General features: G+C 40.3%; 1 protein-coding gene across 3 annotated transcripts in view; it reads right to left on the bottom strand.

Annotated features, from left to right (window-relative positions):
• Positions 1-1,680: 1,680 nt before the first annotated feature.
• The window catches only part of CUL4B (cullin 4B), a 30,551-nt gene continuing 17,801 nt past the window's right edge, over positions 1,681-14,430 (bottom strand). For 2 of the 3 annotated variants that reach the window (XM_079962697.1, XM_079962695.1), the window contains 11 exons: positions 12,412-12,530; positions 11,704-11,896; positions 10,435-10,539; positions 9,847-9,957; positions 9,088-9,173; positions 8,371-8,478; positions 7,653-7,766; positions 6,818-6,923; positions 6,571-6,743; positions 3,576-3,728; positions 1,681-2,767 (listed from right to left, as the gene is read on the bottom strand). In XM_079962697.1, coding sequence (XP_079818823.1) covers positions 2,672-2,767; positions 3,576-3,728; positions 6,571-6,743; positions 6,818-6,923; positions 7,653-7,766; positions 8,371-8,478; positions 9,088-9,173; positions 9,847-9,957; positions 10,435-10,539; positions 11,704-11,896; positions 12,412-12,530 — 1,364 coding nt within the window. In that variant the 3' untranslated portion in view covers positions 1,681-2,671. The remainder of the gene's footprint in view (positions 2,768-3,575; positions 3,729-6,570; positions 6,744-6,817; positions 6,924-7,652; positions 7,767-8,370; positions 8,479-9,087; positions 9,174-9,846; positions 9,958-10,434; positions 10,540-11,703; positions 11,897-12,411; positions 12,531-14,430) is intronic. The other variant, XM_079962696.1, reaches the window with a different exon arrangement.

Raw genomic sequence — 14,430 nt, 5'->3', positions numbered from 1 at the left:
AAATGTGTTTAAAAGGAGGAAATGCTCAACTATATGAATTCATCAAAAATGAAAGTGATACTTTAAGAATGCACAAAACCAAAAACATTTTGTCTTAAAAAGAAAGTTACAACAGATGCTCTGCTTTGGAAAAGTTAAGAGACCGGGACACACATATATATACACACAAACAGAAAAATAAGCATCTGAAAGAGATCAGGAAAGTAAAACCATAGATAACGTAAGTTTTTTTAAATTCTACTTTTTAAAAAGTTTACCATATATACTTTGGCACCTTTTTGTAAGCTAGAGAACAAAACAATCTTTACAACACATTTGCCATTAGTTTTGAAACAAAACGGTCACGGTTTTCTTTAAAATGTATTTAAATCATAAAGAAAGAAAAAATAATTCATTTTGTAGGGTATAAAGTTTTTTGTTGTTTTTTTTACAAATCCCCCAAACAAAAATATTTGTCAGAATAAATTTGCAGTTTTTAAAAGAAATGCAACTGCTTTGAACTGCACACAACAGAGGAAGATCTGAAAATGTCTGGCCACACAGACTGTTTGGGTCGCAGTCTAACCCCACTGCAAGAAAATGTATTTATATATATCTATTATAAATATCTTTATGGCTCAATAAAGCAGGCACATGATTCCAGCAAAAAACAGGAAAAAGAAAAAAGTTGCTGGAGAATATGGCTGGAAAGTAGTTTTTGCCATAGCTCAATATCAATTACAGGAAGATAGGGAAAGTGACTTAGTAATTTAGTAATGCTCATTGGGGGGGGGGATGTGAAGCAAAGGCATAGTTTGTTAGTTGTTCATATTTTAACACACTGCTTCTGGAAAATGTTTTTTGCAGAAATGTGACAATTGAATGGATCACAATCACAATTGTGGGCACATTTCAGAATAGGATTAAGGTGCAGTTTCCAAAGAATTTACCCCAGCTAAGAGTTTGCTCGAGTTGAAATTCATCTTTTAAAAGGAATTAATTTCCTTCCCCAAAAGGCATTCAAATCACAAATTTGTATCAGACACACCAAATTGTACAGCAGCTTTCATTTCCATCCATCCCCCATTGTGAACTCCTCCTAAGTTTATTTTCTATAAATAATGCTCATTCTGGGGGACACTTTTGAGAAACATCACATATAAGTGGAGCAAGGATGACAACAACAGAAGAGGCATCCTGCAGCTGACGCAGAACAATCTTTAAAAGCACATCCTGTGATGAATTCTTAGTTACCATCTCCCCAAGATTTCCCAAACCTCACTTGATCTAGCAATATTACTCTGTAAATGGCAGGCTCTCATACTTGAAATGGGTCTGTTTTGCTGCAAGCATTGCCCGTTCCTAGGTGACCAGGGCAGAATCTGAAGATAGGCCATCAAAAGATTTTCTGGCTTAAGTAGTTGTGAGGAGCTTTGGGAAGTCAGCTCTGGTGAGCTGTAACTGTTATCAATATTGTGTCATGCTCAGTACAGAATTGATCAGCTTTTGTTAAACAGGAGCACTCCAACAGAAGCCTGAAGAGAAACTATGAGAACAAAAACAAATTTAACAAACAACATTCAGAAAAGTTGAGCTTCAAAAACAATGTAACACACAAAAGAAGGTTGAGGATATGATTATTCCCCCACCCCTGCAGCCAAGCTAATGTCGACCCATTCGTGGGTATAAAGGTTTTGGGGGGGGGGTGTAAAGGTTGTTCCAAAGTCAGAAAGAGGCTTCAATGCCCTTGTTGCCTTTCCCAACTTCCTGGTATCTTCTGAGGGTTGTGCAATACTTGAAGAAGACTAGCTTTCTAGATTCTTTGCAGCTATACAGTTAAGGAGAGCCTGGGAAGCCTGGCAGATTGATTCAAGGCACAATGCAGCTGACATTAGATGCATCTCTACAAAAAAGCCATCTAGATTTCTGGCCCAATAGGAAGCCCCATAGGATTCTGCAAAGGATGAAACCCCCTTCTTTTTGTTCTTGTAGTGCTAACGTAAAGACAGAGGGAATCCCAAACCAACTGTGGTATTATTAATTTCTGAGTATACAGTGTTAACATTTTCTTCTTTGCAATACTAAAAAAATGTATTTTACTAATACTAAAATACATTAATAATGTTTTTTATTTGTTTGAAGGCAACGAGCAAAGGGAGCATCAGTAGTTTTAACCCCTGCACTTTCAAGGTTGCACAAATCCAAGCATGGGGTACCAAAACAACGAACAGTATCAGCCTTACAAGTGCATTCACAGGAGTGTAATTTTATTTCCAAAGAAATAAAAACTTGGGTGAACGTGAGATTGCCCTTTGTTATTCAGAGTGATAGTGAAATCAATACTTTGGCTGTTTATTATCAAACCCTTAAAAAGGGCTTCCCTTTAGACCAAGGACCCAATGGAACCACAAAGACCAGATACTTCCATACAGTTTTCTGCACACCATACTGAATATCATGCGAAGAGTTCAACAGCATTCTTCTGAAAATGTAAATACCAAAATGGGCATGTGAAAATCAATTGAAATGCCCACTCTACTATACCCCCACCCCACCCCTTGTGTTGCTTCCTTTCAGCCACTGGTAGTAGAAAAAGTTAATTTAATGGGATCAACAGGTTTGCTTATCCATCAGCAACCAAGTAGAACATCAAGTGTGCAGAAAAGAAAAGAAAGAAAGGCCCATTGTGTGTTTATGCAATGTAGTTGTACTGGTTTGGGTTCTCCTTGTCTCTTTCCATGTAGTCTCTGTCAATCAACGACTCTATTCTCTTCTTAAGGTCCGCGGGCTGTGAAAGCAATTCAGGAAGTCAGCAACCATTTTTTAATCATGGTAGTATTAAAATATGTATATAATGATCATTCAGTTTTTACATATTGGTGTACTAATTCAATTCCTTCACATGGGTGCAAAGGTTTATAAACAGAAAGAAATTAAGATTCACAACACAGGTGGACTTTGGACATGCACTTTACTGCATCTACAAAATCTTCCTATTCTAAACAACACATAGCATATAGGCATATGTTCTGAGTGTTGAAAGCTCACAGCCTTCCTAACATATCCTATATTGGAATTCTTTATCATTTGCTGACTAAATCTTTTGGTTTTGCTATACTAAACATAAAGGTAAAGGGACCTCTGACCATTAGGTCCAGTCGCAGACGACTCTGGGGTTGCGGTGCTCATCTCGCTTTATTGGCAAAGGGAGCGGGCGTACAGCTTCTGGGTCATGTGGCCCGCATGACTAAGCCGCTTCTGGCGAACCAGAGCAGCACATGGAAATGCCGTTTACCTTCCCGCCGGAGCGGTACCTATTTATCTACTTGCACTTTGTGCTTTCGAACTGCTAGGTTGGCAGGAGCAGGGACCGAGCAACGGGAGCTCACCCCGTCGCGGGGATTCAAACCGCAACCTTTTGATTGACAAGCCCTAGGCTCTGTGATTTAACCCACAGCGCCACCCGCATCCCTTTTTGCTACACTGGACATTCTCAAAAACAAAACTATTTTTATCTTGAAAGTTCTGTAACAAGCAGAGAATTTGCAGGACTAATTTTGATGCCGATAGTTTAAGCAAGAACACTCATACTCTACCTTTACTGGGAATTTAAGCTGGTTGTATACTTCAGACACGAGCAGATTGTGGCTCAACGTCTTGCGCATTTTCATGATTCTCACAATTGCAGCATCAATTTGGTACTGACGATCCTGAAAGACTCTCTCTGTAGTGCTTGCTTGTTCTTCCACCTGCAGAAGCAGGACATTTGGGGGGGAAAGCATATCAGAAATGGAAAAACTTTTTTAATTATGTCAACTCTAAAGTGAATGGATTAATTTAAATCAGCCATTAATTTGGGATGGGTGGATGAAATTACATTGGTGTTCCACGAGGTACTACTTCCGATAAGAAAGGCCACCCCCCTAAACCTGAATATCCTAAATATATCTTTGTATTCTAAGTCACCTGCTTCTACACAAACCATCTCTGTTCATCAAGTTAATTATTTGGGTGTGGCCATTTAGAAGTCAGGCAGGCAAGCAATGACTAATATTTAGGATCTCTCAGGAGGAGAATCCTGCCTTTGAAATACCTTTCCCATAACTGTATACGCCAACTATCCTGCATTTTAAGCACCAGTTTGAAAAGCTGTTGTTTGTTCAGGCCTTTGCAATAGTATTTAAAGGCTGATTATTGTACATCTGGCTAAGAATAAACAGGAGTCCTGCTAGATCATACCCAAGGTCTAGCTGATCCAGCAATCCGTTCTTGCAGTGGTGAACTGGACACCACTGAGAAGCTTATATCAGGGTGGGGGCCACTAGGGGGCGCATTGGAAGATGGCTGACAATACCATCTCTCCGACCCACACGGGGTAATTAAGAGGCTGTTATGGGAGTAGGCAGCCTCCCTTGTTGCCCCAAGGAAATGGGGAACACTGCCCTTGCCTGCTGTGCCCATAAATCACCCCCTAATTCAAAAGAAGGGGGTGAGGGCCCTAGGCAGAATGCTCCCGTGTGGACCTCGGCTCTCCTGGACGCTGTCTCTGATCGCGCACTAGTTGCAGCAATTTGGAATAATTAATTACAAAAGAAGCAAATGCACATATTTCAAGTGAAGAAGGGGAGTGAAGTCTGCTAATTTAAGTGACCTCTGCGAAAGAAGACGACGGGTTGGAGAAAGAGGAATATTTTACGATGAAGATACACCAAAGGCTGGGTATGTTGACAACAACGGGACTGAATGCGGGGGGAAACCTTTTTTACTTTCCTTCTATGTGGTTTACAATAACCCCTCCTCATTAGAATCGTCGGTTGAACTGACCCAAGCAGGATGATTAAGGTCTGTGTGGAGATAAACTTTAACCAAAAGTATGCTATATGAAGATCGAGAAGCAATAAGAGCTTTTGGGAATGGTGCAGCAATTAATTCGGAGTCGCCATCTTGCCAAAGGATTTATAGCCGGGAGGAAGAAAGGACTTGTTTTCAGACTGCATTCCTAGTGAATCTCCTCAGAGGTTTTGAGAAAGGAGGCAGATTGGTGAAGATTAATGACGCTAAGACTGTTTTGATGTATGGAAGTGATGTTATATGGAAAACGTCTGGATATGGCTACTGGATTAAAAAAAAAAAAAAAAAAACCACGCAGGATTACAAACTGTTCTAACCAGCTTGCGGAGGTTATCAGAGGTCACAAAGAGAAAGGAAAAATATATGAAAATAACAACAAAATATGTGGAAAAACAGTAAGAAAGGACTGGATAGTACTGTGAACATCATAAGATTAGATTTGTGGACATTAAAACAGCAGTAAGAAGCAAGAAGTTGATTGGACCCCCTTCGAAACTTGAAATATGGGTACCCCCAACAAAAATTTAAAATTCGGCTGTGTAATTTGGAATTTATGTAATTTGGTTTGATTTGATGTGATTGGTCGGTTAATAAAAAATTATTCTTAAAAAAAAAAATGAGAAGCTTATAGTAGGGCATGAGCACAAAGAGCCCTTGGCCGTTCATAGTCCAACATCTGGTGTTCAGTGGTATCCTCTCTACAATACTGGAACAAGTACTTTTCCATCATTACGAGTAGTCATTGATAACCTATTCCTCCATTGATTTGTCTAACCCCTCTTTAAAGCCATCCAAACTGGTGACTACCGCTACATTGATTCAAATGATGTTTTAGTGTTTTATGACTTCGATAGCTTTAAAAAAAAAAAAACTGCCCTGTTTTGCTTTCATTTTTAAATGGTAAAGCTGCATGGAAAGTGATAATATTTTTTTACATTAAATAAATATTATGTCTTTTTGCGGGCAGTGCCAATGAGAAGAATGCACATTTTGTAACACCAACAGCAACTGAAAAACTGTGTGGGGTGTAAGACCTGGTGGCTCAGAGGAAGCTCTGATTTAAATATTTGCAATGAAACATGATTTCCACCCTCTTCCTGGTCACCTTTTAGTGGGCGTTTAGCGGCAGGAAGGAAATGGAAATAAACCAGTACAGTGGTACCTCCAGTTGTGGACGGAATCCGTTCCAGAACTTTGGTCAGACCCCGAGGTTTCCGCAGCCGGAGGGACCACTTCTGCACATGCGTGCACGCGTGGCGGCAGACCACTTCTACGCATGTGTGTGCGAGAAACACTTCCAGGTTTGCCGCTTTCACAACCTCACGTTTACATTGCCTGAGGGTAATGTAAGCCAAGGTGCTACTGTATAAGAATAAGCTATAGCTAGCAAGCCACCCAGCAAGGAACTGATGGCCATGAATAATTCAACCAGTAAGCATGCAATGTAAATAGATGCTTTGCCAAACACTAGGAAAATGAAAATCTAATTTAATGTAAAAGACAGCTTTCGTTTGTAATGAGTCAAGAGCAAGTGTCTTGATGTCCCAAGCTCAGAAAAAAGAGGTTTGTGTAATCCCTGCCTCTGGCATATCAAATAGCTCCTGATGACTCCAGCAGCATAAATGGAAAGCTGGAGTCAACATAGCTGCCACTGATCTGCTTCTGGGTGATTTAGGCCACTGATCAGGCGACCAGAAAACATATGACAGTAATCTGAAGGGGGTGGGGAGAAACAGGTACCGTTTCTTTCATCTGGATCTGATTGATTTTTATCCTGAATAGCTTATGCCTGAAGTCATCATTGCAGGTAAATTTGTCACCATCTTCCACATCTTTGCCTTTGGGGCTTTTTGTTAGCACTCTGGCCTTGCCACAGGCTAGTGACTGGAGGGTTCGTCGGAGCTCTCCATCCTCTAGAATAGAAAGGAGATGGTTTAGTTTTTTAGTCACTAGTACTCAGAAACAACAAGGAGCATCCAATACTAACCTATTCCAGTAGCTTGTTTTATCTCCTCTAAACTGAATTCTTCACCTTCGTTAAACATAAGCAGCACTAAAGTCTGGAATAATGAAACCTGCAGCTCCTTTTTCCCCTGTCAGAAAAAAAGAATGATAAAAACATTTCTGCATTTCCTTAGAAAACTTAAGGAATTTGTTTAATGATGGTTCTATATGCATGCAGAGGAAAGTCCTACAGCTTGCAGAAATAACATCCATTCTGCAGAAAAGGAAATATTATCCACATGACAACTGTGTTGTCTTTAGAGCAGAGTACTTAATACCCTATGAAGACATAATGTGTAACTATGGTTTGCCTTCCTTAACTATGTATCTGAAACACTTAGACCAGTTTAGGATTGGCTATGAATGTGGTTGTGAAATTGCAGACAGTCTGAATTAACAATGCTGAAATCTATACCGAGCAAACCCTCGTTAGGACAGTTTCCCCGATTCTCCAGCTATTCTGTCTTCCTAATGTTTCCCTGTTTCCAGGCTTAATTCAAAGTGCTGGTTTCAACCTATAAAGTTCTTTTACAACTTGGAAACCAATACAAGTCTATGCTCATCCAGGGTTCAACCAAAAGATTCACCGAAAGATGGGCATTTCATCCAATGATGGCACAGGATGTTGGTGGCAGAACTGATGAAGAAACGAAAGCACATTAAATGAAATAAGGCAGAAATGGTTCAATAAAACTGAACAAAAGCCAGAAACCAATTTTTTTTAAATGGGATTGATCACTTAAAAAGACCTGTTACATTCCACATTTACTAAATGACTTCAATGAGTGATTAACACTATACTGGTAAGAAAACATTACCTCTTTAAATTCTGCTTTGAGTACACAGTGTCCTAATGTTGATTGCCACTGAAGTTTTCTGCCACTGTGCTTTCCTAGATAAAATGTCTTGAATATCTCTTGCAGTTTCACCATCTGAAGAGAAGAGAAATATGAGCTTAAAGTTGAAATGATCAATTACTATTTCCTTATTTCTGCCCTTTCCCCTCACCCTCTACTTTCTGACTGCTTATCTGAAAAGGCTCTATCACTAATATATTTGTACCATGAAACTTTATACTCAAGTCATTTTAATACCAGCATTTTACAACCAAAAGGGTTTAAGATTAGAATTAGTTTCTAATCTTCAATTAAGAACTGCTAGTTTCAACTAAGTAAATCTTTGTGCCACAGCTTCTTAAGAGATTTAATAAAGTCACCTCTATCCCAAATTGTTTAAATATACTTTTTTAAAAAAGTGCAAGCAGCTTCAACTCTTCTCTAAGTTTTGTACATTTATTTTTGCTGCTACAAAGGGAGAGGCTCCCAAACTACTTACTTAACCTACTTAATTTAAATAATCACCCCTCAAAATATCCAATCTAAAGCTTGATGCAATCTCAGACGTTTCTTGGCCATCTTCCAGCTTTCTAATTATTAGGTAACTAATGTTTAATTTTAATCAGTAGTTTATAGTCATCAGCATCAAAGAAGGGCAGTAAATTTATTTCATTTTGGAAGTGTTGTTCAGCTATCTTACCTCTGGTGGCAAGTGCACCTCCATAGGCACATAGGTTGGCCAATAACCCATAGTCAAGATGTTCACGGTGAGTTCAATGTTACCAGGTACATTCTGATTTTGCATATACTACAACAGAATCAAATGGACAGAATTGCTATACAGAACTACAAACAAGCTACAGGCATTATTACCCATTCACCCACTCCATATTTAGATCCTATCCTTTCTCCAAGGAGCTCAGAGTGGCAGAAATCAACTCCCACCTCCCCAATCTCTGTTAAACCTTGAAATTAACAGAGATGGAAACTGGGCATAGGTCACCCTGTAAATTTCATGAAATTGAAACCCAGATTTTTCAAGCTGAATTTCCTTATCTACTGCTACATCATACTAGCTCCAACAAAAAACAAAAATCCTTAACAGCATTACAAATTTGGCATGCAGAAGCCAAAATGTGTTGATGGAACTAAAGTATGAGTAGTTCAGTTGGTAGAGCATGACTCCTAATCCCAGGATTGTGCGTTCAAGTCCCACATTGGGCAAAAGATTCCTGCATTGAAGGGGGGTTGGACTAGATGACCCTTGTGGCCCCTTCCATCTCTACAATTCTATGAGAGGCAGGTATGCGTGTTGTGAAAAAGCAAAGCAAGAGGGAGTCCTTGCAATGTCATTTTCAGATGTAACTAAACACAAGCGGATAATGATGAAATAAGGATGGCCACTTTGTACCCATACCTGCTTAAACTGTATCATGATGTCTTTAGAAAGCTCCATGTCTTTAAACATTCCTTCAAGTTTACTGGTGAAAGCAGCTCCACATTCTACAAAAGGACAGTTGTGTATTGAAGTTGCAGTTAGGAATTTTGTCACTGTCAACAAGTGACTAAGAGCGCATCATTAACACGAGGGCAGAGATATATTTGCTGTTTCAGTTCAAGTTGCAGATTAGGGCAGTATTGCAGTGCTGCTCAGGAGTGGCTGGTTTGGTGGCCACTGCTGCAGATTGGTTCTGCTGGTGTTCCCTCACTACTCTGTCCTAGTAAAGCAGCAGTGACACTGTCTTTCAGGAATCCTTCACACATGACATTGTTTTTCTATACAGTGGTACCTCGGGTTACATACGGTTCAGGTTATATACACTTCAGGTTACAGACCCCGGTAACCCAGAAATAGTACCTCGGGTTATGAACTTTGCTTCAGGATGAGAACAGAAATTGTGCTCCAGGGGCGTGGCGGCAGCGCAATGCCCCGTTAGCTAAAGTGGTACTTCAGGTTAAGAACAGTTTCAGGTTAAGAACAGACCTCCGGAACAAATAAAGTACTTAACCTGAGGTACCACTGTACAGGAATACGCTCTGTGCAGGAAAAAGGTATGCACATTACAACGGCTAAAGAATACTCAAGTGACTTATTGTACAAAAACATACATTGGGGATTTCCTATGGAAAGTATACACAAAAGAAATTAGCAGAGGATAAAACAAAAAAACCTTACCATGTTTGAGCTTGGAAAGCATAGATTTTTCAGCATCGACTGATGCACTTTTGCCAACTAATAGCCGCTTTGCTAAATCTTTTTTGTAAAAGGCCTCAAAAACATCTTTTCCTGTAGAAGAGAAGCAGATTTAAAGCTCCTTTCCAAGTACATGTTCTCCAGAGGGGAACCCTGAAGCTCCCCTCATTCCAAACAGGTCTAGGGGCTTGATAGATTATTTTGAGATGGCAGAGAGATTCAGTGGAAGGTTTGACCCAACCTTCTTATTATTTCCTCAGGGTGGCTCTATGCTAGAACCAGTTGCTATCTATGCATTCCGACCCACCAAATTTAACAACACAAATAGTTTACAGATTCATTTTTAAAAATCGATGTGTGTAGTTCCTGTGTGTTAAGGCAATGAACCTGAGTTATGCAATCTTGAGTATTTAACTAACTCCGATTCCTGCAGACCTAAACCCCAAAACAAGCTGGGAGAATAACAGTCTTATTCCCATTCATTAAGTCTTATTCAGTCAGCATTATTGGGCCTTTATTTTTTGCTGATATGCATGGGTGCCTAATGTAAAGAAGAAGACCAGGTCTTACCATAAATAAACCTAAATATAATCATAATTTTATCCAACATCTTTTCGAGCTCTTCATCAGTAGCCTCTTTGTTACCTGCACGAAGCTTTGAATCCACATACTTAGCTGAAGAAACACAAAACCAAAAAGGAAGAGATAGATCTGAGTAGGAACTCCTAAATCAAGTCTTAGTTTATTCTTGACTAGGCTAGAAACACAAAACCAAAAAGGAAGTGATAGATCTGAGTAGGAACTCCTAAATCAAGTCTTAGTTTATTCTTGACTAGGCTAGTGTTCTATAACCTCTACTGGCTCATTGTCAGTTCTAACAGAAAAGAAGTGTCATGCCAGCAACAGCCTTAGCATCTACCAAATGTGACATCACTGTGGAAAGCAAAAGGGAACTAAAAACTCTGAGCATTCAAAACCATCATCTTCTCCAGCCTACCTTGCTGCTCCTAAGTACAGTGGCAACTCTGGATGCGAACAGGATCCGTTCCGGAGCCCCGTTTGCATCCTCAGCAGAATGCAACCCACGTCTGCGTGGGTCGTCTGTGCATGAGCGGCGAAACCCAGAATTAGCCCGTTCCGTTACTTCCAGGTCACCGCGGAATGCAACCCGAAAACGCTCAACCTGGAGCTACTTTAACCCGAGGTATGACTGTATGACCAATTCTTAAATATCAGGTCTGATTGGAAGCCAGCCCTCTTATTCCCTCTCACAGCCAAGGGGCTGCAAAGCTCCATCAGAGGAACTAGACTGATCGAGAACCAAACTCAGAAATACAACCTTGCACAAGGTATCTGCTAGCTATAATAAGTATTTCACTAGACTATAATTGTGCCAGCTGTGATTATATGAATGTTTCCAGGAGTACTGGAGTTGCTGTCCAAGTTGGTTGCTGTCTTCTATCACTTGCCTTTTCTCCAAACTAAAGAGCCCCAAATGTTGTAATCTTTTCTCAAAGGGGAGTTACTTCATTCCCTTGATCATCTTGGTCACCCTTTTCTGAACCCTTTCCAGTTTCACAATATCCTTTTTGAGGCAAGGGAATGAGAATTGTACAGGGCATTCCAAGTGTGGTTGCTCCATATATTTGTGTAACGGCACTATAGTATTAGCAGCAGCTTTGTTTTGGATGCCTAATGATTACTAGCATGCAATTCATCTTTTTTACATGGTTCAGCATCTTCACTGAGCTTTCCACTACCATCTTGAGACTATTATTAGTAGGAGTCTTCATAAGTTGAAATAACAAGAAGAAGAAGAAGAAAAAGAAGAACTACCACCTATAAGCTCAGCTGGTTTATTTGGTCTTTTGTTGATGAAGGTCTCAAAGGCTTCTTTCATGGCATTAACAAACTTCTCGTTCTTCAAAAAGCAAATGTCAATTATATGATCAACTTTATCCTTGAAGTCTAGTAGCTCTTGTACCATGGTTTTGTCTTTTTCTGGATTGATTACTATGGTGCTGCCGAATGCCTGCGAAGGAGGAAAGTTACTTATCACACACTTGTGCTGGATGCCACATATAGTTTGAACAAGATCCAGTGCGTAAGGACACACATTGCATGCTTTACACAAAAGCAGTATGCACTAATCAATTTATTGCCTATTTCATTACACCCTGCCCTTTATTCAAGGAGCTCAAGGTGGTGTACGTGGTTCCTACACCCCCATTTAATTACCACAACAACTCAATGAAGCTGGTACAAAGTGAGCCAGGGAAGCTTTATGTTAACCCATGAAGATTTTCAGAATATTAAGAAAGGGAATGAAATGGATCCAATAGAGATGATGGCTCCCCACTGTGCTCACAACAATGTTGATGCAAACTTGTTCAGCCTATATTTTAGAAAACTATGGCAACAGCTTAGCCACATGATTTGTCATATATGGCTTATAAACCAAGATTTTGCAGACATCTTTCCCCACCTCAATAAATTTAAGACTTGCTCCTCCAAGTTAACTTTTTGAAATAAGTCACATATTGATACCTTTATATATTCAATCCATTGCTGCAAGAGAGCTTGCACTCCATTTTTCACCCTACTGAACAACTGATACAATAGAGACAAATCCTGAATTCGATTTTCATCCAAAAGGTGATTTAAACCTGCAAGATAAAAATGTGTTACTAAATTACTCCAAACGAAACAAATGCAACTGAGAATATTTAAGAAACTACAGGTCTAAAAGGTGGGAGAAGACCGAAAGTGAGACAACAGATGAATTGAGAAACCACATTGGATGAGACAGTTTTCAGAAGTGAAGGTCTTAAATCTATTGCTGAGGCTGCTGCTCCTGCCACATTATTTCTAGTGAAGAATGGGTTTTTTTTATCATTAAAATGGGATAACATTGAAAAAATGGTGGCAAGGAGAATAATAATGTACACCTTCACAAACTCCTAGGATAAAGGATGGGATAAAAGCAAAGCAAACACTTCCATTCTGTACAGCTAGAGGGAGCCATTTCAGTGCTTTCACACACCCCATAAGAGTAAGCAAAATGTGATTTTAAAAACACCCCCTTTCCCTCCATCAGCTTTGGCACAATAATGGCAGCATTCCTGGATGTTGCTCTAGAATCTCATGGACAATGCTTCTGTCTGTATCTCATGCACCCAACTCCCACCAATATGGGTTACAGGCTCTCTGGTAATCCTATGTTAACTGCCCTGCAGGAAAAGCAGATTTCATTCTCTTTGAAAAGCATGGTGTCTTAAGCATAATGACCATTTTAAAAGGCAAGAAAGCAAAACATTTCGTTTATCTCACCTATCCCTTGTCTTCCACTGAAAGTTGACATCCATATTGCCTTGAAACTCTTAATGCTATATAGGGTTGACAAATCTTATCGGACAACCTATACCCAAACTTTCTCTTTTTCTGTTCCTAGGAATATTATGTTTTCATTCTGAAACACATCTGAAGGCACTACAGTGGCTCCTTACCTGCAATGAGGACAGGACTTGCAAGCAGGGGCGTAGCAAGGGGTGTGTGGTGAATGCAGTCTGCCCTGGGTGCCATCAGGAGGGGGGCGGGTGACAAAATGCTGGCTGAACTCATCTCTGAATTTGTACTTGAGGCGAAGGGCGCACATGCAATTACCTTGAGGAACCGAGTGGGGTTGAGACTGAGTTGCATCAGGCGCTGTCAGCCAGGCCTCCCTGGCCATGCCCCGCCCTCGTACAGCTAGGAACTGAGCGGGGTTGAATTGTATTACATCCCCTTTGCACCTCCATAGCTTGGCCCTTCTCTCCCTGCCTGAACATGTGCTGGGATGGGCCCCTGCGATAGAGCGGAGGCAGCAGGGATGCCACAGAGCCCTGCCTGGGGGGTGCCACTGCCTGCTCCTCCTATGTGCCCTGCTCTGCGCTTCTGGGGACACTAGCGTCGGTCCAGTAGGGATGGGGAGCCCAATGCCGCCAGCAGCGGGGGGCGGGGCTCAAGGCAAGCATCAATGGTATATTTGCCTGTTGATGTGACATTCAGACTAAAAATTACCGTAACTGAAACCCATTCTTTATTACCTTCAACTGGATTTATGACTGGATTGTGAATACACCTTGGCTGGAGTGGTTTAAAGAAGATTGAGTTTGTTTTCAAAGAATTCTTATAGATAAATTGGAATTTTAAAGTTTGGAACAGACTAGAGTACAGGAAAGTACAGGAAGTGGTGTTTCCTGGGAAAGCGGCCTTGACAAGGTGATAAGGTACTGTTGTAAAACTGACTGTTTTGAGAACCAGGGAAGGCAGAGTAAATTATGTGAATTCCACACGGTCCTGAGTATTCTGAGTAGTTAAAAACATATCAAGGAACAAGGTTTGCTTGGAATTGAGGGGACTTTTCTCTGTGTGGAAAGAATTGATTAAAGAGATGAAGGAAATTTGGGATAATTTAGCAGACAAGATTCGAGCCCAAATGGATAAAAATATTGAAATAGTGTCAGAACTGACTACTAAGATAGAACCATTGATAACAGAAGAATTGAATGTCTTGAAGCAAGGAAG

This window comes from Podarcis cretensis, assembly GCF_951804945.1.
Source record: "Podarcis cretensis genome assembly, chromosome: Z".
Classification (NCBI taxonomy): Eukaryota; Metazoa; Chordata; class Lepidosauria; order Squamata; family Lacertidae; genus Podarcis; species Podarcis cretensis.
Note: the sequence above shows the minus strand (reverse complement) of the source record. Positions and strands in the feature narration are given on the sequence as shown.